Here is a 25,967-nt window from a genome sequence, read left to right as displayed (position 1 = left end):
CCAGGGAAAGTGAGGCCTGTACAAGAAGGACAGGTTACTCCTGAACTGGAGGGGCACCAACATCCTGGCTGAGAGGTTTGCTAGTATGATTCGGGTCGGTTTAAACTAATTTGGCAGGGGGGGGGGGGGGGGGGAATCAGGACAGTAAGCCAGCAAGTGTAGAGACTGGGAATGAACATGGTACCAGGGTCAGGCTGGCTCAGAGGAAGGGCAGGCTGGGGGATGTCGAACTCAGTGGGCCTCGAGGTCTGGATTGTATCTGCTTCAATGCACAGAGTATAACAGGTAAGACAGATGAACGTAAAGCCTTGATTCATGCGCAGAACTTGGATGTGGTTGCTGTAAAGGAGATTTGGTTAAAAAAGGGGACAGGATTGGCAGCTAAATATTCCGGGATATAGGCGTTTTGGGCGAGACAGGGAGGAAGATAAAAGAGGTGGGGGAGTTGCAGTACTGGTTAGAGAACATATTACAGCTGTACAGAGGGAGGACACCATGGATGAATCAAGAAACAAGGCACTGTGGGTAGAACTCAGAAACAGGAAGGGGAAGTCACTATGATGGGGGTGTACTACAGGCCTCCCAACAGCCCATGGGAAGTTGAAGAACAGATATGTAAGCAGATTCTGGATAGATGTAAAAAGAATAGGGTTGTTGTAGTGGGAGACTTTAATTTTCTTCTTATTGACTGGAAATCCCTTCAGTCTCAGGGTCTGGATGGTGAGGTATTTGTTAAGTGTGTCCAGGAAGGTTTTTTGGAACTATGTGTGGATTGTCCGAGAGGGGGCTATACTGGACCTAGTACTAGGGAACGAGCCCGGCCAGGTCATCAAAGATGCAGTGGGAGAACATGTGGCGAACAGTGACCGCAATTCCGTAAGCTTTCGGATACTCATGGAAAAGGACGAGTGTTGTCCTCGGGTTAAGGTGCTAAATTGGGGGAAGGCTAACTACAACCAGATTAGGCAGGATTTGGAGGCTGTTGTTTGGGATAGACTGTTTGAGGGTAAATCCACACTTGGGATGTGGGAGTCTTTTAAGGAGCAGTTGATGGGAGTGCAGGACAGGCATGTGCCGGTAAAAAGGAAGGACAGGAAAGGCAAGATTCAGGAACCAAGGATGACCGGGGAAATTGAGAACCTTGTCAAAAAGAAAAAAGATGCATAAGTGAGGTACAGGCAACTAAAAACAGATGAAGCACTTGAAGAATACAAGGAAAGTAAAAATGAGCTCAAACAGGGAGTTAGGAGGGCAAAACGGGGGCCACAAAATTTCCTTGGCAGACAGGGTTAAAGAGAATCCCAAGCAATTTTATCTGAATATTAGGAACAACAGGGTAGCTCGAGAAAGAGTTGGTGCACTCAAGGACAAAGGAGGGAAATTATGTGTAGAACCAGAGGAAGTAGGTGAGATCCTTCATGAGTAACTTAATTTAATTTTTTCAGGAGGTGACAAAAATGATTGACGAGGGAAGGGATGTGGATGTTGGCGACATGGACTTTAGTAAAGCATTAGATAAGGTCCCTCATGGCAGGCTGGTGCAAAAGATGAAATCACATGCGGTCAGGGGTGAACTAGCTGGATGGATCCAGAACTGGCTTGGCCAAAGAAGACAGAAGGCAGCAGTTGAAGGTTGTTATTCTGAATGGAGGTCTGTAACTAGTGGTGTTCTGCAGGGATCAGTACTGGAACCTCTGCTCTTTGTAATATATATAAATGACTTGGAAGAAAATGTAGCGGGTCTGATTAGCAAGTTTGCGGAAGATTTGCAGGAGTTGCGGATAGTGATGAAGGTTGTCAGAGAATACAACAGGATATAGATAGGTTGCAAAATTGGGCAGAGAAATGCCAGATGGAATTTAACCTGGACATATGTGAGTGATGCATTTTGATAGATCCAATTCAGGTGGGAGCTATAAAATAAATGGCAGATTCATCAGGAGCATAGAGACACAGAGAGATCTGGGCGTGCAGGTCCACAGATCCTTAAAAGTGGCAGCACAGGTGAAAATGGTGGTAAAGAAAGCATACGGCATGCTTGCCTTCATGGACAGCATGGTTGTACAGTGGTTAACACAGTTGATTCATAGCTCCAGGGTCCCAGGTTCGATTCCCGGCTTGAGTCACTGTCTGTGCGGAGTCTGCATGTTCTCCCCGTGTCTGTGTGGTTTTCCTCCAGGTGCTCCGGTTTCCTCCCACAGTACAAAGATGTGCAGGTTAGGTGGATTGGCCATGATAAATTGTCCTCAGTGTCCAAAAGGTTAAGTGGGGTTACTGGGATAGGGTGGAGGCATGGGCTTGAGTAGGGCACTCTTTCCAAGGGCCGGCGCAGATTCGATGGGCCGAATGACCTCCTTCTGTACTGTAAATTTCACGATTCTGTGATTCTAAGACGGGGTATCGAGTATAAAAGCTTGAAAATTATGTTACAGTTATACAGAACATCGGTTAGGCCACATTTGGGATACTGTTTACCAGGATGTTGCCTGGTATGGAGGGTGTGGTAGACCGTATTATATGTATTACGGTACCTGGTGTTGGAGGTACTACTGTATTAGAGATACGTGGGTAAATCCCTGTCTGCTGGCTCCGCCCAGTGGACGGTATAAAGAGGTGTTCATCCCCGGCTGCAACCATTTTCTGTTACGAGTTGCTAGGGTACTCATCTTGTCTAATAAAGCCTTCGATTATTCTCTAATCTCGTTTTGGCAATAATTGATCGTGCATCAATTTATTAGACAAGATATTGAAAGATGGAACTCCGCATCAAGCCGGACCGTCTGCAACTGAGCCCCCACGTGGCAAACGCTTCGTCCACCTTTGATCACTGGCTGGCTTGCTTCCAGAGCTACATCAGGACGTCCACAGACCCACCCACGGAGGACCAAGACTTACAGATCCTCTACTCCAGGGTGAGTCCCGAAATGTTTCCACTCATCAGGGACGCGCCTAACTACGCTGAAGCTATGGCATTGCTCAAAGGGCATTATATTCACCCGGTGAACCAAGTATATGCTAGACATCTGGCCACTAGACGCCAAATCCCGGGGGAATCTCTGGACGACTTCTACTGCGCCCTGCTATCCCTCGGTAGGAACTGCGACTTTCGGCAAGTTTCGGCTACCGAGCACACTGAACTCTTAATTCGGAACGCCTTCGTCACTGGAATGCTGCCCACACAGATCCGCCAGCAGCTGTTAGAGGGAGATACACTAGATCTTAAGGAGGCTAGGAGACTCGTGAACTCTTTAGAGTTGGCCTTCCGTAACGCCCAGGCGTACGCACCCGGCAACGCGGCACCCCCATGGACAGCGTGGACCCCACCTGCTTCTGACCCGACCTCATCCTCCAATTCACCGCAAGCCTGCGCCGCGCAGCAGCCAGTCAACCCTGGGGGGCCCAGATGCTACTTTTGTGGGCAGACCACAAACCCCCGGCAATGCTGCCCCGCCTGATCAGCGACGTGCAAAGGATGCGGTAAGAAGGAGCACTTTGTGGCGGTATCCCAGGCCTGGTCGGCCGCCGGCGTCTCCGCACACCCCGCGGGCGACCCGGTCCCGCTGCCATTCTCCCCGTCGCAAGCCATGTGCGGCCCGTGGGCGCCGCCATCTTGGACTCCGCAGGCCGCGTGCGGCCCGTGGGCGCCGTCATCTTGTCCACCGACTGCCATGTGCGACCCATGGGGGTGGCCATCTTGGATGGCGCCGCAGGACCCCGACCCGACTGGCCGTTTATCGCCTGCTGAGACCTCCTTCACTGCTGTTCAACCCGGGGCCTCCCAGCATCTCCCGCATCTCGCCTCCATTACTCTGGACCAGTCTCGGCCACGGAACCTCATGACCGCGACAGCGACGGTGGAACTCAACGGGCACAAGACGTGCTGCCTTTTCGACTCCGGGAGCACGGAGAGCTTTGTTCACCCCACCACGGTAAGACGCTGCCATCTCACGGTACACCCCGTTAAGCAGAAAGTCTCCCTGGCCTCCGGATCCCATTCTGTGGAAATCCGGGGGTACTGCATTGCGAACCTCACTATCCAGGGCGTAGAGTTTAACAACTTACGGCTCTGCGTCCTCCCCCACTTCTGCACTGCCGCACTCCTGGGCCTGGACTTCCAGTGCCACCTCCAGAGCCTGACTTTTAAATTCGGCGGACCCATACACCCCCTCATCGTCTGCGGCCTCACTACCCTTAAGGCTGACCCATCTTCCCTGTTTGCGAACCTCACCCCGGATTGCAAACCCATCGCTATCAGGAGCAGACGGTAAAGTATCCAGGACAGGGCCTTCATTAGGTCGCAAGTCCAACAGCTGCTAAAGGAAGGCATCACCGAAGCTAGCAACAGCCCCTGGAGAGCCCAAGTGGTAGTTGTAAAGACCGGGGAGAAGCACAGGATGGTCATTGACTACAGTCAGACCATTAACCATTAACGCAGCTTGATGTGTATCCCCTCCCACGCATATCTGATATGGTCAATCAGATAGCACAGTACCGGGTCTTCTCCACAGTGGACCTAAAGTCTGCCTACCACCAGCTCCCCATCCGCCCAGACGACCGCCAATACACTGCTTTCGAAGCAGATGGCCGGCTCTTTCACTTCCTTAGGGTCCCCTTCGGTGTCACTAATAGGGGTCTCGGTCTTCCAACGGGAGATGGACCGGATGGTTGACCGGTACGGATTGCGGGCCACCTTCCCGGACCTAGATAACGTCACCATCTGCGGCCACGATCAGCAGGACGACGACGCCAACCTCCGCAAATTCCTCCATACCGCCAAACTCCTTAATTTCACTTATAACAAGGAGTTCAGCACCGATCGCCTAGCCATCCTTGGCTACGTAGTGCAGAATGGAGTAATGGGCCCGACCCAGACCGCATGCGCCCCCTTATGGAGTTCCCTCTTCCCCAAGGCCCTGAAATGATACCTGGGGATTTTCTCCTATTATGCCCAGTGGGTCCCCAATTACGCAGACAAGGCCCACCCACTAATCCAATCCACAGTTTTTCCGCTGTCGGCTGAGGCCCGCCAGGCCTTCAACCGCATCAAGGCGGACATCGCAAAGGCTACGATGCACGCTGTCAATGAGTCCCTCCCCTTCCAAGTCGAGAGTGACACATCGGACATAGCTCTGGTGGCCACCCTCAACCAGGAGGGCAGGCCGGTGGCCTTCTTTTCCCGCACCCTCCATGTCTCTGAGATCCGACACTCCTCTGTCACAAAGGAGGCCCAGGCCATTGTAGAAGCTGTGCAGCATTGGAGGCATTACCTGGCCGGCTCCTCACTGACCAATGGTCGTTTGCCTTCATGTTTAGTAATACGCAGCGGGGCAAGATAAAAAAACAATAAGATTCTGAGGTGGAGGATCAAGCTCTCCACCTACAATTATGAGATCTTGTATCGTCCTGGGAAGCTCCTGATGCCCTATCCTGCGGTACATGTGCCACCGCACAACTGGACCGACTCGGGACCTTCCACGAGGACCTCTGCCACCCGGGGGTCACCCGGTTCTTCCACTTCATCAAAACCCGCAACCTGCCCTACTCCAAAGAGGAGATCAGGACCGTCACCAGAAACTGCCAAATCTGCGCAGCGTGCAAGCCGCACTTCTACCGGCCAGATAAAGCACACCTGGTGAAGGCCTCCCGCCCCTTTGAGCGCCTCAGTATGGACTTCAAAGTGCCCCGCCCTCCACCGACCGCAACACTTACTTTCTGAACGTGGTCGATGAGTTCTCCCGGTTCCCCTTCGCCATCCCCTGTCCCGACATGACTGCTGCCACCATCATTAAAGCCCTCCACAGTATATTCACACTGTTCGGTTTCCCCACCTACGTACACAGCGATAGGGGGTCCTCCTTCATGAGTGACGAGCTGCGCAATTCCTGCTCAGCAAGGGCATTGCCTCAAGCAGGACGACCAGCTACAACCCCCGGGAAACGGGCAGGTGGAGAGGGAGAACGGGACGGTCTGGAAGGCCGCTCTGCTGGCCCTACGGTCTAGACATCATCCTGGTCTCCCGCTGGCAGGAGGTCCTCCCCGATGCACTCCATTCCATACGGTCACTCCTGTGTACCACAACTAATGAAACCTCCCATGACCGTCGTCTTGATTTTCCCAGGAAGTCGACCTCCGGGACACCACTCCCAACATGGCTGGCAGCTCCTGGACTTGTCCCGCTCCGGAGACATGCGCAGACCCATAAGTCTGACCCGTTGGTCGAGAGGGTCCACCTTCTTCATGCTAACTCGCAGTACGCCTACGTCGCACGCCCCGAAGGACACCAGACACGGTCCCCATCCGGGATCTGGCACCCGCTGGATCCCCACCCATGGCCCCCTCACCAACCCCTCCACCCGAACCATTCTTCTCTGCTCCACCCACCTCCCCACCAGCGCACCTCACCGCAGCCCCCGCCCCAGGAGGATCCGGCCTCCTACTGGTTCCACCCGGAGGTAACGAAGCAGAGGGCTGCACGCTCCCGGAGTTGAAAATGCCTGAGTCGGCGCCTGCATCACCACCGAGACTGCGACGGTCGCAGAGGACCATCAAGGCCCCCAATCGATTGATTTCTTTGTTGTAATTGTTACTGTGGTTGTTATTGTTACTGTTAAAGGCTTTGCCACCACCCCTGCCGGACTCTTTTTTTTTTCAACAGGGGGTGAATGTGGTAGACCATATTACATGTATTACGGTACCTGTGTTGGAGGTACTACTGTATTAGAGATATGTGGGTAAATCCCTGTCTGCTGGCTCCGCCTAGTGGACGATATGAAGAGGTGTTCATCCTCGGCTGCAGCCATTTTCTGTTACGAGCTGCTGAGGAACACATCTTGTCTAATAAAGCCTCCGATTATTCTCTAATCTCGCTTTCGCAATAATTGATCGTGCATCAGAGGGATCAGTACTGGGATCTCTGCTCTTTGTAATATATATAAATGACTTGGAAGAAAACGTAGCGGGTCTGATTAGCAAGTCTGCAGATGATCCTAAGCATGCATTAGGCATGCTTGCCTTAATAGGATGGGGTATCGAGTATAAAAGCTCAAAAATTATGTTACAGTTATATAGAAAGTTGGCTAGGCCACATTTGGAATACTGTGTGCAATTCTGGTCACCGCACTTCCAGAAGGACGTGGAGTACGGAAAAGGTTTATCAGGATGTTGCCTGGTATAGAGGGTATTAGCTATGAGGAGAGATTGAATAAACTGGGACTGTTCTCCCTCGAGAGACGGAGGCTGAGGGGCGACCTGATAGAAGTTTATAAAATTATTAGGGGTATAGATAGGGTGGACAGTTGGAGGCTTTTTCCCAGGGCGGAAATGACAATTACAAGAGGGCACAAGTTCAAGGTGAGGGGGGAAAGGTTCAGTGGAGACGCACAGAGGAAGTTTTTTTACACAGAGGGTGGTGGTGGCCTGGAAGGCACTGCCAAGTGAGGTGGTTGAGGCAGATACGTTAGCGACCTTTAAGACTTACCTGGATAGGTACATGAACAGACGGGGTATAGAAGGATACAGGCGGTTAGTCTAGATAGGACATGTGATCGGCGCAGGCTTGGAGGGCCGAAACACCCGTTCCTGCGCTGTATTGTTCTTTGTTCTTTGAAAATGAAAATGAAAAATGAAAATCGCTTATTGTCACAAGTAGGCTTCAAACGAAGTTACTGTGAAAAGCCCCTAGTCGCCACATTCCGCCGCTTGTTCGGGGAGGCTGGTACGGGAATTGAACCGTGCTGCTGGCCTGCCTTGGGCTGCTTTCAAAGCCAGCGATTTATCCCTGTGCTAAACCAGCCCCATGTTCTTGCCAGTTCTTTGTTCTTGGCAGTTAACTATTCCCTGGCGCATTTCACATGGCTAAAACCTTTACCAATCAGAATGCACTTGCCAGCCAATTGGTGGCGACTTCTCATGCAGCATAAATTGTTGTTCCCTTTCGAGTTAGTATTCTTCCATCTCCTTCCAGTTGTTGTGATCCATGATATGAGACCAACAGCACAGGCAAGAGTTGCCGAGGGCTCCTGTTTGGGGAAACGTCAAGAATTCGGGACAAAAGTAAAGAACAGAACCTCGAGGGTTGTAATCGCTGGTGCCCTCCCCGAGCCACATGCAAATTGGCATAGAGATACGAAAATCAGGGAAGTAAAAACATAACTAAAGGAGTGGTGCCGGGGGGGGGGGGGGGGGGGGGGGGGGTTCAAAATACAGTTTCAAAAATAAGTCACGGGACAGAATGTAACGATATAGTCAGAAACCCTACTTCAGATACGGCAAGTGATGGCACAACTATAAGAAATATGTTGATTAAACCAGCAGAGAGAAATAACAATAGGGTGAATGAACATCAGCGCTGAGGGACAGGTTAGAGTCTACAGCCCACATTTATACAAATGAACAGTAGAAGGAATAAATTGAATGAGCTGCAGGCACAAATTCAAATTGAGAATTTATGATATGTAGCCATTACTGCGACATGACTGTGGGAGAACAGGGGACTTGATATACCAGATTTACAGGGCGGAGAGGGAAAATGGCAGGGTGGAGGGGGGGTGGGGAGTAGTCGTACTGATTAGAAACGATCAATTCATTGGTGAGAGAGGATATAATGAGGGGAAAGCATCCAGTGATGACATTGTGTAGATGGAACTGTGGAACAATAAAGGATCCAAAACTGTAATAGGTGTTGTGTATCGACCTCCCTGGTGGCAGCTCGCAAGTGCTAGATTGTATGAATACAGAAATTAGGCAAGTGTGTCACAAAGGCAGAGTAGATCCTAGAATTAACAGTGTAGAAGGCGGCCATTCGGCCCATCGAGTGTGCACCGCCCATAAGACGTAGGAGCAGAATTATGCCACTCGCCCCATCGAGTCTGCTCCGCCATTCAATCATGGCTGATATTTTCTCATCCCCATTGTCCTGCCTTCTCCCCATAACCCCTGACCCCCTTGTTAATCAAGAACCTATCTATCTCTGTCTTAAAGACACTCGGTGATTTGGCCTCCACAGCCTTCTGCGGCAAAGAGTTCCACAGATTCAGCACCCTCTGGCTGAAGAAATTCCTCCTCATCTCTGTTTTAAAGGATCGTCCCTTTAGTCTGAGATGGTGTCCTCTGGTTCCAGTTTTTCCTACGTGGAAACACCCTCGCCATGTCCACTCTATCGAGGCCTCTCGGTATCCTGTAAGCTTCAGTAAGATCCCCCTTCATCCTTCTAAACTCCAACGAGTACAGACCCAGAGTCCTCAACCATTCCTCATACGACAAGCTCTTCATTCCAGGGATCATTCTTGTGAAGCTCCTCTGGACCCTCCTCAAGGCCAACACATCCTTCCTTAGATACGGGGCCCAAAACTGCTCACAATACTCCAAATGGGGTCTGACCAGAGCCTTGTACAGCCTCAGAAGCACATCCCTGGTCTTGTATTCTAGCCCTCTTGACACGAATGCTAACATTGCATTTGCCTTCTTAACTGCCGACTGAACCTGCACGTTAATCTTAAGAGAATCGTGAACAAGGACTCCAAGTCCCTTTGTGCTTCTAATTTCCTAAGCATTTCCCCATTTAGAAAATAGTCTATGCCTAAATTCTCCCTTCCAAAGTGCATAACCTCACACTTTTCCACATTGTATTTCATTTGCCACTTCACTGCCCACTCTCCTAGCTTGTCCAAATCCTTCTGCAGCCCCCTTGCTTCCTCAATACTACCTGTCCCTCTACAGATCTTTGTATCATCTGCAAACTTAGCAACAGTGCCTTCAGTTCCTTCTCCCAGATCATTAATGTATATTGTAAAAAGTTGTGGTCCCAGCACAGACCCCTGAGGCACACCACTAGTCACCAGCTGCCATCCTGAAAAAGACCCTTTATCCCCACTCTCTGCCGTCTGCCAGTCAGCCAATCCTCTGTGCAGGATCTTACCCTTAACACCATGGGCTCTTAACTTATTTAACAGTCTCCTAAGCAGCACCTTGTCTAAGGCCGTCTGGAAATTTAAATAAATCACGTCCACTAGTTCTCCTTTGTCTAACTTCCTTGTTACCTCCTCAAAGAACTCGAACAGATTTGTCAGACATCACCTCCCTTTGACAAATCCGTGCTGACTCAGTCCTATTTTACCATGCATTTCCAAGTGCTTCGCGATCTCATCTTTAATAAGAGACTCTAAAATCTTATCAATGACCGAAGTCAAGCTAACCGGCCTATAATTTCCCGTCTTGTGCCTCCCTCACTTCTCAAACAGTGGTGTTACATTAGCCACCTTCCAGTCCTCTGGGACCTTTCCTGCCTCCAGTGATTGCTGAAAGCTCACCACCAATACCTCCACAATCTCCTCAGCTATCTCTTTTCGGACCCTGGGGTGTAGACCACCTGGTCCATGTGCCTTATCCACCTTCAGAGCTTTCAGTTTCCCCAGAACCTTCTCCTTAGTGATGGTCACTGCACTCACCTCTACACCCTGGTTCTCCTGGAGCACTGGCATCCTACTGGTGTCTTCCACCGTGAAGACTGATGCAAAGTAACTATTCAGTTCATCTGCCATTTCTTTGTTTCCTATTATTACTTCTCCAGCCATGTTTTCCAGTGGTCCAATGTCTATTTTTGCCTCTCTCTTACCTTTTTATATATTGAAAGAAACTTTTAGATCTTCTTTTATATTACTAGCTAACTTGCGCTCATATATTTCATCTTCTCTCCCTTTATTGCTTTTTCAGTTGCCCTCTGCTCACTTTTAAATGATTCCCAATCCTCTGGCTTCCCACTAATCCTCGCCACTTTGTATGCTTTTTCTTTTGCTTTTATGCTGTCCTTGACTTCCCTCATCAACCATGGATGCTGTGTCCTGCCCTTAGCATGTTTCCTCCTCCTTGGGATGAATTTCTGCTGTGCCGCCCGAATAACCCCCCAAGTCAGGGTATGGGCAGGGTAGGGACGGGGCGTAGGTAAGGTACTCTTTCCAAGGGTCGGTGCAGACCCGATGGGCCGAATGGCCTCCTTCTGCATTGTAGCGATTCTGACATTCTACGAGGAAAGGAGGATAGCTTGCCGGAAGTCCCAGGACATTAATAGTGGATCGGGGACAGAGACCAAATAAAATTAACGTAAATAAAACATCGATAATGAGGAAATTAATGGAACTAAACAGCGACAAGCTCCCAGGACCTGACGGTTTCCATCCGAGGGTCTGAAAGGAAGTAGGGGAGCCTATTGTCGATGCCCTAACTATAATCTTTCGGAGTTCCCTAGATTCAGGAGGCGTCCCTCTGGATTGGGAAATTGCACAAGTCACTCTGGTTTTTAAGAAATGTGAAAGAGGAAAACCATGGAATTACAAATCAGTTAGCCTAACACTTGTGGTGAGGGAATTGTAGGTGTCTATAATCGGGGATAGGACAACTGAACACCTCGAACATTTTTAGTTAATCAGGGAGAGCCAGCAATGATTCATGACAGGTAGGTCATTCCTGACAAACCTCATTGAATTTTTTGAAGACGTGACAAAGGTAGCCGATGGGGAATATCTACGGATGTTGATTATATGGACTTCCAGAAGGCATTTGATAAAGTCCCACTTAAGAGACTGTTAACTAAGGAAACAATCCACGGAATTGAGGACAAATTACTGACATGGCTGGGAAATTGGTTGAGTGGCAGGCGACAGAAAGGAGGAATAATTTGTAATTACTCAAATTGGCAACATGTGTTGGGGCTTCAGTTGTTTACATTATTTATTAATGACTTGGATAATAGCATAGAAAGTCACAGATCCAAATTTGCTGATGACACAAAGGCATTGTAGACAGTGTAGAGGACAGCATAAAATTACAAAGCGATATTGATAGATTTAGATTACAAAAGCAGGGAGGTCATATTGGAGTTGTATAGAACTTTGGTGAGGCCACAGCTGGAGTGCTGTGTGCAATTCTGGTGTGATTGCACTGGAGGGGGTGCAGAGACGATTCACCAGGATGTTGCATTGGCTGGATTTTGAACACTAAAGGAATTAAAGGTTATGGTGAATGGGTGGGTACGTGGAGCTGAGTCCACAAAAAGGTCAGCCATGATCTTATTGAATGGCGGAGCAGGCTCGAGGGGCCAGGTGGCCTACCTCCTGCTCCTTGTTCTTATGAAGAGAGTTTGGATAGGCTTGGGTTGTTTTCACTGGAGCAGAGAAGACTGAGGGGCAACCTGATCGAGGTGTACAAGATTATCAGGGGCTTGGACAGGTTAGATAGTGAGCAGCTGTTCCCCTTAGTTGAAGGGTCAGTTGGATTTGGATATGGTTTTATTGTCACTTGTACCGATGTACAGTGAGAAGTATTGTTTTGAGTACAGTCCAGCCAAATCGTTCCACATGTGAAAAACATGAAAGACACAGCTACGAGGGGACACAGGTTCAAGGTGAGAGGCAAGAAGCATAAGGGGGATTTGGGGAGAAACGTTTTCACCAAGTGGGTGGTGATGGTCTGTCATGGGCCAAGTGCTGGCAAATGGGATTAGGTGGGCAGGTCAGGTGTCTTTCATGCGCCGGTGCAGACCCGATGGGCCGAAGGGCCTCTTCTGCACTGTATCATTCTGTGATATGCCAGGCGAATGGCCAAAACTGTGGCAGATGGATTTCAATGTCAGCAGTTGTCAGGTTATCTGATTTGGACCAAAAATAATAGATCAGGGTAATTTCTCGATGGTAAGAAGCTAAATTCAGTGACTGTCCAAAGGGATCTGGGGGTTTAGATGCGTAATAGTTATAGGGAACTCTAGAGTTAGGAGTACAGAGAGGCACTTCTGTGGGCGTGAAAGATACTCCAGAATGGTATGTTGTCTCCCTGGTGCCAGCATCCAGGATGTCTATGATTGTGCAGAAAGCATTCTGAAGGGAGAGGGTGAACAGCCAGAGGTCGTGCTACATATTGGTACTAACGATGTAGGTCTGAAGAGTGTTGAGGTCCTGCAGCAGGAGTTCAGGGAGTCAGGTAGAAAGTTAAAAAGCAGGACCTCTCGGGTTGCAATGTCAGGGTTACTCCCTGTGCGACGTGCTAGTGAGGCTAGGGGAATGGAAACCAGAGCAACGGTGAATTAACTGAAGGGGAACTAGTGAGTAGGGCCAGTAAGGCACAGAGGAAGAGCAGGCAGGATGTGCTTGCTGATCAAAGAGGGTCTGGTGGACTGAACAGCATTTGTTTCAATGTGAGAAGTTTAACAGGTAAGGCAGATGAACTTAAGAGCTTGGATTAGTACTTTTAACTATGATGTTGTTGCCATTACAGAGACTTGGTTGAGGGAAGGACGGGATTGGCAACTTAATGTTCCAGGATTTAGATGTTTCAGGCGGGATGGACGGAGATGTAAAAGGGGTGGCGGAGTTGCACTACTGGTTAAAGAGAATATCACAGCTGTACCTGCGGGAGGACACCTCGGAGGGCTCATACAGCGAGGCAATATGGGTAGAGCTCAGGAATAGGAAGGGTGTAGTCACAATGTTGGGCGTTTACGATAGGCCTCCCAACAGCCAGCGAGAGATAGAGGATCAGATATGTAAGCAGATTTTGGAAAGGTGTAAAAGTAACAGGGTTGTTGTGCTGGGTGATTTTAACTTCCCCTATATTGACTGGGACTCGCTTAGTGCTAGGGGTGTGTAATGGGGCAAAGTTTGTAAGGAGTATCCAAGAGGGCTTCTTGAAACAGTGTGTAGATAGTCCAACTAGGGAAGGGGACCTACTGGACCTGGTATTCTCTTCAGGTTAACGTACAGGTTCAGTTGGCAGTTAGGAAGGCAAGTGCAATGTTAGCATTCTTGTCGAGAGGGCTAGAATACAATACCAGGGATGTATTTCTGAGGCTGTATAAGGCTCTGGTCAGACCCTATTTGGAGTATTGTGACCAGTTTTGGGCTTTAAAACAGAGATGAGGAAGAAGTTCTTCAGCCAGAGGGTGGTGAATCTGTGGAACTTTTTGCCGCAGAAGGCTGTGGAGGCCAAATCACTGAGTGTCTTTAAGACGGAGATAGATACGGGATTAGGGCTTATGGGAAGAAGGCAGGAGAATGGGGATGAGAAAAATATCAGCCATGATTGAATGGCAGAGCAGATTCGATGGGCCGAGTTGCCTAATTCTGCTCCTATGTCTTATGGTATTGGGGAATGAGTCCGGCCAAGTTTCAGTAGAGGAGCAATTGGGGAACAGTGACCACAATTCAGTAAGCTTTAAGGTACTGATGGATAAAGATAAGTGGAATCCTCAGGTGAAGGTGCTAAATTGGGGGAAGGCTAATTACAACAAAATTAGGCAGGAACTGAAGAATGTAGATTGGGGGCAGATGTTTGACGGCAAATCAACATCTGGCATGTGGGGTGCTTTCAAGTGTAAGCTGATAGGAATTCAGGACCAGCACGTTGCTGTAAGGATGACGGATAAGTATGGCAAGTTCCGGGAACCTTGGATAACGAGAGATATTGCGAGCCTAGTCAAAAAGAAAAAGAAAGCATTTGTCAAGGCTAGGAGGCTGGGGAAACATGAAGCAAGTGTGGAATACAAGGAAAGTAGAAAGAAACTTAAGCAAGGAGTCAGGAGGGCTAAAAAAGGTCACAAAAAGCCATTGGCCAGCAGGATTAAGGAAAATACCAAGGCTTTTTATACATATATAAAGAACAAAAGGGTAGCCAGTGAGAGGGTTGGCACACTCAAGTACAGGTGAGCGAATCTATGCTTGGAGCCAGAGGAAATGAACGAGGTATTAAATGAGTACTTTGCTTCAGTATTCATCAGGAGAAGGACTTGGTGGATGATGAGTCTGGGGAAGGCTGTGTAGATAGTTTGGGTCATGTTGAGATCAAAAATGAGGTGGTATTGGGGTCCTTGAAAAACATTAAGGTAGACAAGTCGCCAGGGCCTGTGGGATATACCCCAGAATACTGTGAGAGGCAAGAGAGGAAATTGCTGGTGCCTTGAGAGAAATCTTTGGATCCTCACTGGCTACAGGGGAGGTCCCAGAGGATTGGAAAATAGCCAATGTTGTTCCTTTGTTTAAGGAGGGGAGCAAGGATAATCCAGGTAATTACAGGCAGGTGAGCCTTACATCATTGGTAGGGAAATTATTGGAGAGGATTCTTCGAGACAGGATTTACTCCCACTTGAAAATAAGTGGACGTATTAGCGAGAGGCAACATGGTTTTGTGAGGGGGAGGTCGTGACTCACTAACTTGATCAAAATGACAAAGGTGATTGATGAGGATATACAGTAAATGGCAGAACCCTTAAGGGTACTGATAGACAGAGGAATCTGGGTGTACAGGTAAAAACGTCACAAAGTGACAAAGCAGGTGGAGAAGGTAGTCAAGAAGGCATACAGCATGCTTGCCTTCATCGGCCGGAGCATTGAGTTTAAAAATTAACAAGTCATGCTGCAGCTGTATAGAACCTTAGTTAGGCCGCACTCGGGAGTATAGTTTTCAATTCCGGTCGCCACACTACCAGAAGGATATGGAGGCTTTGGAGAGGGTGCAGAAGAGGTTTACCAGGATAATTGCCTGGTATGGAGGGCATTAGCTATGATGAGAGGTTGGAGAAACTCGGTTTGTTCTCACTGGAACGACAAGAGGTTAAGGGGCGACCTGATAGAAGTCGACAAGGTTATGAGTGGATAGTCAAAAGTTTTTTCCCCAGAGTGAAAGAGTCAATTACTTGGGGGCACAGGTTTAAGGTGCGAGGGGCAAGATTTAAAGGAGATGCACGAGGCAAGTTTTTTTTAGACAGAGGGCAGTGGTAGCCTCGAACTCGCTGCCGGGGGAGGTAGTGGAAGCAGATACGATAGTGACTTGTAAGGGCGTCCTGACAAATACATGGGATAGGATGGGAATAGAGGGATATGGTCCCCGGAAGGGTTTTAGTTCAGACGGGCAGCATGGTCGGTGCTGGTTTGGAGGGCCGAAGGGCCTGTTCCTGTGCTGTAGTTTTTTTCGTTCTGCGTTTTTTTTCTCACTGAGCCATCAAGTTTCAATACAGGAACTATTGGTGTTGCCCATTCACTTGTAGCGACTGGTTCAATGACTAGCTTCACACTCTTCTGCACTCCAGTGGATACAGGCCTGGTCGACCCAACCTCCCCTCATACAAGAAGATAGGTCGATCAGCCATGATCTTATTGGATGGTAAGTTAGAGTCAAAGAGCTGAAAGGTCCACTCCAATTTCAATTCCTCATGTTCTCTTGTAGTCATTAAAGCACAATCCGCCATGCACTCTTGGTGCCCCTCACTGCTCATAGCTTCTTGGCCAGTTGGAACGAAGATGCAAACTCTTTGTTTCCAGTTGTACTCAGGGTTGTCATGAAGTACCCATCCTTATTAGTACTAACCCTTTTCTGTTTACCCAGAGCTCTCCAGGAATGCCGTTACCTTTGAGGCCACTTGGGCTACATGTTGTGAAAACTCACTCCTGCACCCTCCCGCACTTTCACAGGTGAAATCTGGCCTCTCGAGGACGGAAATGGTCATAAAACTGGAGGAACAATTTTCACCCAGAGAGGAAAAATGTTCGGAAAATAAGAGAAACCTCTCCGTTGTATAAATTCAACATGTACTTTTCATTTGTTTTGCAGATTGCCAGGAAATACAATTTACTGATAATTGAAGATGATCCTTATTACTTTCTGCAGTTTGAAAAGGTAAAAGAAAAGACTTTCGTTTATATAACGCAATCGACAATCTCACGACATCCCAAAGAGGTTTTGTCGGCGGTTGTGTTCTTTCAAAGTTATTATGGGCCAGGGTTTAGAGAACCCCAAAGTGTATCATGGAGTTCACCTGACCCACAAATTTTAATAGATTGTGGTATGGGGAGCACACAGGCTTACCTTACAGGTGTGATGTCACAGAGATTTACAGTACTTTTAAATTAAAACAATGTTTATGAAACCAGTTAACACTTTATAAACCCACAGTAAACATCTTAACAACTATCAACACCAATAAATCCCCCAAAGAATACAGTACTCTATAAGTAACTCTTAATCTTTCCTTGCAACATCCATAAGACAAAAAAAAGAACCCTTTTACAGAAAGACATCAGGTTTAACTTCTCTACTGAGACATGTACCACTTTGAAATCTCCAAGTGAGCTGAAGTCAGTCTGTAGCCTGCAGAGGGGGATCCTTACAGCTGTTTGCTTTGCCTGCAGCTATCCAGCTCTCACAACAACACCAAAACAGACCGTGTAGCTACAAGTCCAAAGCAAAGGTAAAAGCTGACAGACAGCCCAGCTCCACCCACTCTCTGACATCACTGCAGTAATAAACAGCCATTTCTTAAAGGTACACCCACTACAGCTATTCTATAAAAACACCCATTTCTTAAAGGTACTCTCACACGACAAAGTGCTGTCACTGTTGCAATGCAGGAAGCACGGTAGCAAACTCCCAACAAAAAAGGTAACGCAATGTCAGTTAAGGACTTAAATATTGGCCAGGACACCAGAGCAGATTTCCTCCTCCTCTTCGGAATAGTGCCATGGGATCTTTTACATCCACTGGGGGTGTACCTACACCACATGGACTGCAGCGGTCCAAGAAAGGCGGCTCACCACCACCTCCTCGGGGGCATTTCAGGGATGGGCAATAAATGCTGGTCTGACCAGAGACACCCGTGTCCCATGGGCAGAGTTTTCTTCGAATAATAGGGCGAGAGGGGTTCTGGGCGTAAAGCCCCACCTGGGAGAAGGCACCTCTGACAGTGTGGCACTCCCTCAGTATGCACCCGAATGTCTGCCTATATTTTGATATTATTGGAGAGAAAATGCGTCGCAGGTCAGGCCGTAACTGTGGGGAGAGAACCATAATTGAATCTCACCAAAACAAAGGCCTAAATTAGCGACCTCTCGTCATTTAAAAGCAACTGGTAACATACGAGGTCGAAGACGTCCCTGCAGCATTCAGGTGCTGCTTACTGACGTTAAAGACACTCACACCCCCCCAGTAGTTTTATTTTCGAAAGAGAAAAAGACATGAAAAGCTGGTCTCCAACATTCTACCCTCCAGAAACTTGAGGCTATCCGAACATTTGGCTGTCCGTGTCTTAACTCTCAGGAAGTCCCATTCCCCTTTCGCCCGCTGTACTCCCAATCAAGAATTTAGAACAAAGCACAAAGAAAAGTACAGCACAGGAACAGGCCCGTCGGCCCTCCAAGCCTGCGCCGACCATGATGCCCACTAAAAATAAACATTCTGCCCTTACTCGGTCTGTGTCCCTCCATTTCTTCCCTATTCATGTACCCATCCAGATGCCTCTCAAATGTTGCTAATGTTCCTGCTTCCACTGCACTCTCTGGCAGCGCGTTCCAGGCACCCACCACCCTCTGCGTGAAAAACGCACATCTCCCTTAAACTTTCCCCCTCTCACCTTGAACCTGTGCCCCCTTGTAATTGATACTTCCATCCTTGGAAAAAGACCCCGACTATCCACCCTGTCTATGCCTCTCATAATTTTGCAGACCTCTATCCGGTCTCCCCTCAGCCTCCGTCTTACCAGTGAAAACAATCCGAGTTTATTCAACATCTCTCCATAGCTAACACCCTCGAGACCGGGCAACATCCTGGTGAACCTTCTTTGCACGCTCTCGAAAGCTTCCACGTCCTCCTGATAATGTGGTGACCAGAACTGCACGCAATACTCCAAATGTGGCCCAGCCAAAGTTTTATATAGCTGTTACATGATTTCTACAACTCCTGTACTAAATGACTCGGCTGAAAGGACTGGTTTAGCTCAATCGGCTAGACAGCTGGTTTGTGATGTAGAACAAGGCCAGCAGCGTGGGTTCAATTCCCGTACCAGCTGAGAATTCTGAATTCTTCCTCTGTGTACCCGAACAGGCGCCGGAATGTGGCGACTAGGGGCTTTTCATAGTAACTTCAATGCAGTGTTAATGTAAGCCTACTTGTGACAATAAAGATTATTTTTTATTTTTGATGAAGGCAAGCATGCCATATGCCTTCTTAATCACCTTGGCAACCTGTGTTGCCACTTTTAGGGAACTATGGACCTGCACACCCAGATCCCTCTGTATGTTAATGTTCCTAAGGGTTCTACCATTTACATTATAATTCATACCTAGATTTGATCCTCCAAAATGCATCACCTCGCATTTGGCTGGATTAAACTCTATCTGCCATTTCTGTGCCCGAGTCTCCAATCTATCTATATCCTGTTGCATCCTCTGACAATCCTCGGCACTATCAGCAACTCCGCCAATCTTCGTATCATCCGCAAACTTACTAATCAGACCATCCACATTTTCTTCAAGATCATTTATATATACTAGAAACAACAGAGGTCCCAGCATTGCTTCCTGTGGAACTCCACTAGCTACAAATCTCCATTCTGAAAAACACCCTTCCACCGCTACTCTCTGTCTTCTATAACCAGTTCTGTATCCATCCAGCCAGCCTACCTCAAATCCCATGTGATTTTAGTTTTTGTACCAGTCTGCCATGTGGGACCTTGTCAAACGCCTTACTAAAGTCCACATAAAGTACATCCGCAGCCCTTCCCTCATCAATTTTCTTTGTCACCTCTTCAAAAAACTCATTCAAGTTGGTGAAACATGACCTGCCCCTTACAAAACCATGCTGTCTGTCACTAACAAGTCCATTTTCCTCCAAATGTGCATTTATCCAGTCCCTAGTATCTTTTCCAAAAGCTTCCCCAGCACGCATGTCAGGCTCACCGGCCTATAATTTGCTGGATTGTCCCTGCTTCCTTTCTTAAACAAGGGAACAAAATTGGCTATTCTCCAGTTCTCTGGAACCTCGCCTGTGGTCATAGAGAATGTGAAGATATCTGTCAAGACTCCAGCTATTTCTCCCCTTGCCTCCCGCAGTAACCTGGGACAGATCCCATCCGGCCCCGGGGACTTATCACCCTTAATGCGCTTTAGGATACTCAACACTTCCTCCTTTGACACCAGTTCTTCGCCGACCCACAGTACAGTCGAGGTGACTGAGTTAGCTACTCCCAGAATCCTCTTCTGCCGAACCAGCTGGATGATTTAGAAATTTTCCATCCTTATTTTCAAATTCCTCCCTTGGGATTCCCCTCTCCCTATAGCCCCCCCCCCCCACACCCCTACCCCCACCACTTCCATCCCCAGATGCTTCCGATACAGCTGTGCTCCTCGAAATCTGGCCTTTTGCGTATCCCTAATTTCCCAGTTGCCCCACTATTGGTGGCCGTGCCTTCAGCCGAGGCCCCAGCCCTGGAATTCCTCTCCCCCCCCCCTCTCTGCCTCACTTTAAGGCATTCCTTAAAGCGTATCTTTGACCAAAGCTTTGGTCATCGGACCCATTATGTCCTTAAGCTGGCTGTCATAATTTGTCTGGTGAGTCTTCCCCTGATCATAGAATTTACAGCGCAGAAGGAGGCCATTCGGCCCATCGCTTCTGCACCGGCTCTTGGAATAAACACCCTGCTTAAGCCCATGCCTCCACCCTATCCCTACAACCCAGTAATCCCACCGAACCTTTTTGGACACTAAGGGCAATTTATCATAGCCAATCCACCTGACCCGCACATCTTTGGACTGTGGGAGGAAACCGGAGCACCCGGAGGAAACCCACGCACACACACGGAGAACATGCAGACTCCACACAGACAGTGACCCAAGCCGGGAATCGAACCTGGGACACTGGAGCTGTGAAGCAACTGTGCTAACTACTGTGCTACCATGCTGCACCAGGCAGCATGTAGATAGCTAGGCCCTTGTTATCATGGCTTGCAATGAGTTGTTACGCAGGACCAGGAACAGGGAGATAGTACAGTTGAATCCCTCACAGCCGACACACCATGAAGGATATTCGTATTGTTCTGCAACAACTGATCATGACTCTTCGTTGTGTTTTTCATTTGACTTTCAGCCTTGGGCGCCATCGTTTCTTTCTCTGGATGTTGATGGTCGGGTAATCAGGGCAGATTCCTTCTCCAAAATCTTGTCTTCAGGGTAAGGATGTTGTCTCTTCTCTTCTGTCAATGGGGGTATATTGTACCGTGGGCACCTGTCTTGGGCTGCCAACCGGTCATGCCTGGTGAGGACCGGGCAGCCTGCGCCTGCGCTGCTGTGTCCCAACCAAAGGAAGCTCCTGACAACAGCCGACTGGAGTTTAACGTAGAGGCCACCAGCCGAAACCAGAGCTCTCTCCTCGCCTAAGATGATGCCTCGTTAGAGTCAAAGGGCTGCACTTTGGGGGGTAGGAATGGAGGCAGATGAGCCGCAAAAATACCATCGCCAACCAGCGTGTTTATTTAGTTCACGCCGCCGGCCATTTTAGAGGAGGCAGGATCAGGGCTGGCAGCGCGAACCAATCAGGCTAAGGACTTCATTAAGGCAATTAATGGAGTTTAATTGGGACTTTTCAATAGGCTTGCAGTTTCCTGCAAAGGCAGGGGATAGTTTAAGTGCCTGAGGGTGGGGTCTAACAACATTTTTTTTAATGTTCTTCCCAGCTTTTATATGCAATACCCCTATTTCTGAAGCCCAACATCCCATGTACTTTGCTAATTACCTTCTCAATGCACCCTGTCGCCTTCAAATATTGATGCAGACAAGCTCCCAAGTGCGTCTGCTCCTGCCCGCTCTTTAGAATTGCGCCATCAGGTCTGTGTTACCTCTCCCTATCCTTTCTACCAAAATGCAACACGCCACGCTCCTCTGTACAATTCCATCTGCTACTTGTCTTCCCAACCTGCTGGTCTCTCTCTCTATATAGGCATATATATATCACCTGCCATGTGCCATCCCAATCTGCTAGTCTTTCTATATATGTGTATATCCTGTCGCTGGCGATTTTGTATCATCCTCACAGTTTGCCAAGTTTGGTATCATTGATACAGTTAAAAATGTTACTCCGTATTGCAAGATTCAAGTAATTTATATTTTGCAAAAATCGCAGTACTGACTGTTGAGGGAAAACACTCCCAAAAAACAGCTATGCATCATGATTCACTGCTTCCAGTCGTAATCCAATTCATTTTAATCCAATTGACCATTGACCCTTCTATCCCATAAACTTCAATTTTCTTCACCAGCCTTTTATGTGATATCTCAAAGGCTTTCTCAAAATCCACATAGGCAGCGTCCACCGCATTCCCTTCATCAACCTTCTCAGTTATATCATCAAAGATTTCAACGAGATTCGTCAAACACCATCGGCCTTTGACAAATCCATGCTGGCTCTCCTTACTTAACTCAAACCTCCCCAAGTAGCTGTTATTTTCTCCCCCCTGATCATTGTATCTAATACCTTACCCACCACTAATGTTAATCTAACTGGTCTTTAATTCTGTGATTGTCCTGGCATCCTTTCTTGAATAAGGGTGTTACATTTGCCACTGTCCAATTTTCAGGCAGCCCCTCTTTCTCTCTCCCCCACCCCCCTCCTATTTGGGAAGATTAAAACGTTACGGCAAACTCTTCTCTGTCTCTGCTCGTACTCTTTCAGCAACCTGGGGTGCAAACCGTCTGGACAAGGTGACTCATCTACTCGAGGCACAGCCACTCTTTCCAGTTACTCCTTTCAATTGGGAAGGCAGTGGCATAGTGCTATTGTCACTGGACTAGTAATCCAGAGATCCGGGGTTATGCTCTGGGGACATGGGTTCGAATCCCACCTTATTCCATAAAAAATAAATCTAATCTGGAATTAAAAGTCTAATGAAACCATTGTCGATCGTTGTAAAAACCCACCTGGTTCACTGATCTCCTTTAGGGGAGGAAATCTGTCATCCTTACCTGGCTTGGCCTACGTGTGACTCCAACCCCACAGCAAAGTGGTTGACTCTTAAGTGCCCTCAGGGATGGGCAACTAATGCTGGCCCAACCTGTGATGCCCACCTCCCATGAACAAATAAATTCTCACACCGTCGATTGCCTCCACTATCTCTGCAGGTGGTTCGTCAGATTCCTCTTCCTTACTAAACACATATGCAAAATTAATTAAGTAATTCCAGCCTTGCTCTGTGCCGCTAGGCATCTATCACCCTGCTGAGAGCACAGTTGCTCTTAAATGCGAGGGTATTCCAAAACCCAGAAGGAAAATTTATAATGCCTGATCTCGACTGTATTGTTTGCAATTTAGTATAATGTGAGGAAAGATGTGAAGACAGGTGAAGGATGTCCCTTTTGTGATGGTTTTAAAAAAAATACTTATTTATTTAACAGTAAAACACCAAGAAAGTAAATTAAAATACAGTTAACTACATTAATGGCTATGCACAATAGCTTTAAATTCATCCAGTTCCAAGTCGCGCTTATTGTCTTAACCTCAGATTTAAACCTCCCCAAACAACATCTCATTGGTTTTAAACTGTAAGCAAAATCCAGCAATAGTTACCAAACTAGGCACTCCTCTTTTGGGGTTGTTTCCGATTTGGAATAGAGGCAACCGGCTTCTCAAAAACCTGATTTTGCCACAGTGAACACAGCTCCCTGGCTGTGTAGACTGCGATCTTAAAACAACTCTTTGCATAGGGTGAATTTGCCTGTTTTTTATAGTCTTTCTTTTTTATCTTCCCTACCTGATCTAACCTGAAGAGAATTTACTCTTAATTACCTTTATTTACATGAGCTCACCGTTTAGAATGTAAATTTTGCATGGGTTTCCTCCCGGTGCCCCGGTTTCCTCCCACAAGTTCTGGCAGACGTGCTTGTTAAGTAATTTGGACATTCTGAATTCTCCCTCTGTGTACCTGAACAGGTGGCGGAGTGTGGCGACTAGGGGATTTTCACAGCAACTTCATTGCAGTATTAATGTAAGCCTATTTGTGACACTAATAAAGATTATTATTAATTAAATGCCCGCTCCAGCATTAAACCTGCCAGGAGGGATGGAATTAAATACTCTTCTAAATATTCTGCCATTCACACATTCTAATCTCTTTATGTGTCACCTTCTTAGCTTCATTTCTTTTACATTTCTTTTGTCTTCTGTCCTCGACATCTTTGTCAATCTCCACTTATCGTTGGCCCCCTATCCAACCCCCACCGCTCCGCACCCCTCGACAACAGTATAAATCTGACCCTATTTCCGGTCCTCTCCAGCTTTGACTAAGAGTCATCCAGACTCAAAATGTTAGCTCCCTCCTCTCTCCACACATGCTGTCAGACCTGCATTTTCTGTTTCTGTTGTTGAATTAAATTCTCTTGTTGCTTCAGTTACAGCCATTTCAAAGAGCAATGGTTTCCATTCGGACAACTGTTGGAACACAACATATAAATAATCTTCTTAAAAGTTGGTAAAGTTTGGAGTAAGTTTGTCAGGGTAATTTCGGGGAGGAGTTTAATTTAGGATTTGTGTGCCATATTGGCAGAAAAGAATGTAGTAGCACCCAGTGAGTTGCTTCAAGTTGCTTTATGGGCAGCACGGTAGCACAGTGGTTAGCACAGTTGCCCCCCCTACTCAAGAGCAATGGAGCAATAACGCCTGTGTCATGCAAGAGTACCTTTAAGAAATGGATGTGTAAGCAATGTACCTTTAAGAAAACAGTGATGTCAGAGAGTGGGTGGAGCTCAGCTCAGTTCAGCCATTTTGAAGTTTCAGTTTTGAAAAGTGCCTGGCTGTTTTGCTGTGAGCTGATTAAAAGGAGAAAGCCAGTTTGGGACAGCAGCTTGAGAAGTTCTGGTTTGGAAAAGAACTGGGTGTGTGTCTGTGTTTTGCAGTGAGCTGGATTTCTGCCATGAAAGACTATCTCTGGATCATTTGAGTGATTTAAAGTAAAGCCTTTAACCTGATGTGATTTTGTTTAAAGGTGTTAAGTCTCTTGGAAGTTTGAAGGAACATTTTAAGGAATTATTTACTGGTCCAATATTTTCTGAGTTATCTTTGAAGTAAGGGGTGTTAAGAGATCCAATGTTTATTTAAGATGTTAAGTTGAGTTCATGGAATAAACAGTGTTTTAAAAACCCACGTGTCCATAATTGTAATCCCACACCTAGGGAAAGTGGGCAGCACGGTAGCATTGTGGATAGCACAATTGCTTCACAGCTCCAGGGTCCCAGGTTCGATTCCCGGCTTGGGTCACTGTCTGTGCGGAGTCTGCACATTCTCCCCATGTGTGCGTGGGTTTCCTCCGGGTGCTCCGGTTTCCTCCCACAGTCCAAAGATGTGCAGGTTAGGTGGATTGGTCATGCTACAAGCCCATAGTGTCCAACATTGCCCTTCGTGTTGGGTGGAGGTCCTGGGTTATGGGGATAGGGTGGAGGTGTTGACCTTGGGTGGGGTGCTCTTTCTAAGAGCCGGTGGAGACTCGATGGGCCGAACGGCCTCCTTCTGCACTGTAAATTCTATGATTCTGTGGTGAAAAAGCCGCGTGGTCGGAAAAGCAACAAACCCATTAAAGGGAGAGGTTGGTTGAACTCCATGATACATTTTGGGGTTCTGAAAACGCCTCCCCCATAACACTTGAATATTAACTCTCCTTTTTTTGGTACATTATAGATTTGTTCCATGCCCAATATTTCTTTAAATTCGATGATTGAAGAGGGGAGCAGATAAAGTGCACTCCTTGGGCGGCACGCTCGCACAGTGGTTAGCACTGTTGCTTCACAGCGCCAGGGTCCCAGGTTCGATTCCCGGCTGGGGTCACTGTCTGTGCGGAGTCTGCACGTTCTCCCCGTGCCTGCGTGGGTTTCCTCCGGGTGCTCCGGTTTCCTCCCACAGTCCAAAGACGTGCAGGTTAGGTGGATTGCCCATGATAAATTGCCCTCAGTGACCAAAAAAGGTTAACTGGAGTTTCTGGGTTACGGGGATAGGATGGAGGGGTGGGCTTAAGTTGGGTGCTCTTTCCAACAGCCGGTGCAGTCTCGATGGGCCAAATGGCCTCCTTCAGCACTGTAAATTCTATGATTCTATGTTATGAACACACCTTGCCCTCCCTTTCAGATCATTGAAGGTGGTGGGGTAGTTATAAAGCTCTAGATTCTGGGCTTCATTAA

General features: G+C 47.7%; 1 protein-coding gene across 3 annotated transcripts in view; it reads left to right on the top strand.

The window, feature by feature from the left end:
• aadat (aminoadipate aminotransferase) overlaps positions 1-25,967 on the top strand; it is a 119,431-nt gene that overhangs the window by 55,648 nt on the left and 37,816 nt on the right. For all 3 annotated transcript variants that reach the window (XM_072515755.1, XM_072515753.1, XM_072515754.1), the window contains exons 7-8: positions 16,591-16,656; positions 20,896-20,978. In XM_072515755.1, the coding sequence (XP_072371856.1) occupies positions 16,591-16,656; positions 20,896-20,978 (149 nt within the window). The remainder of the gene's footprint in view (positions 1-16,590; positions 16,657-20,895; positions 20,979-25,967) is intronic.

This window comes from Scyliorhinus torazame, chromosome 9, assembly GCF_047496885.1.
Source record: "Scyliorhinus torazame isolate Kashiwa2021f chromosome 9, sScyTor2.1, whole genome shotgun sequence".
NCBI classification, from domain to species: domain Eukaryota; kingdom Metazoa; phylum Chordata; class Chondrichthyes; order Carcharhiniformes; family Scyliorhinidae; genus Scyliorhinus; species Scyliorhinus torazame.
This window is presented reverse-complemented; position numbering and strand designations above follow the sequence as displayed.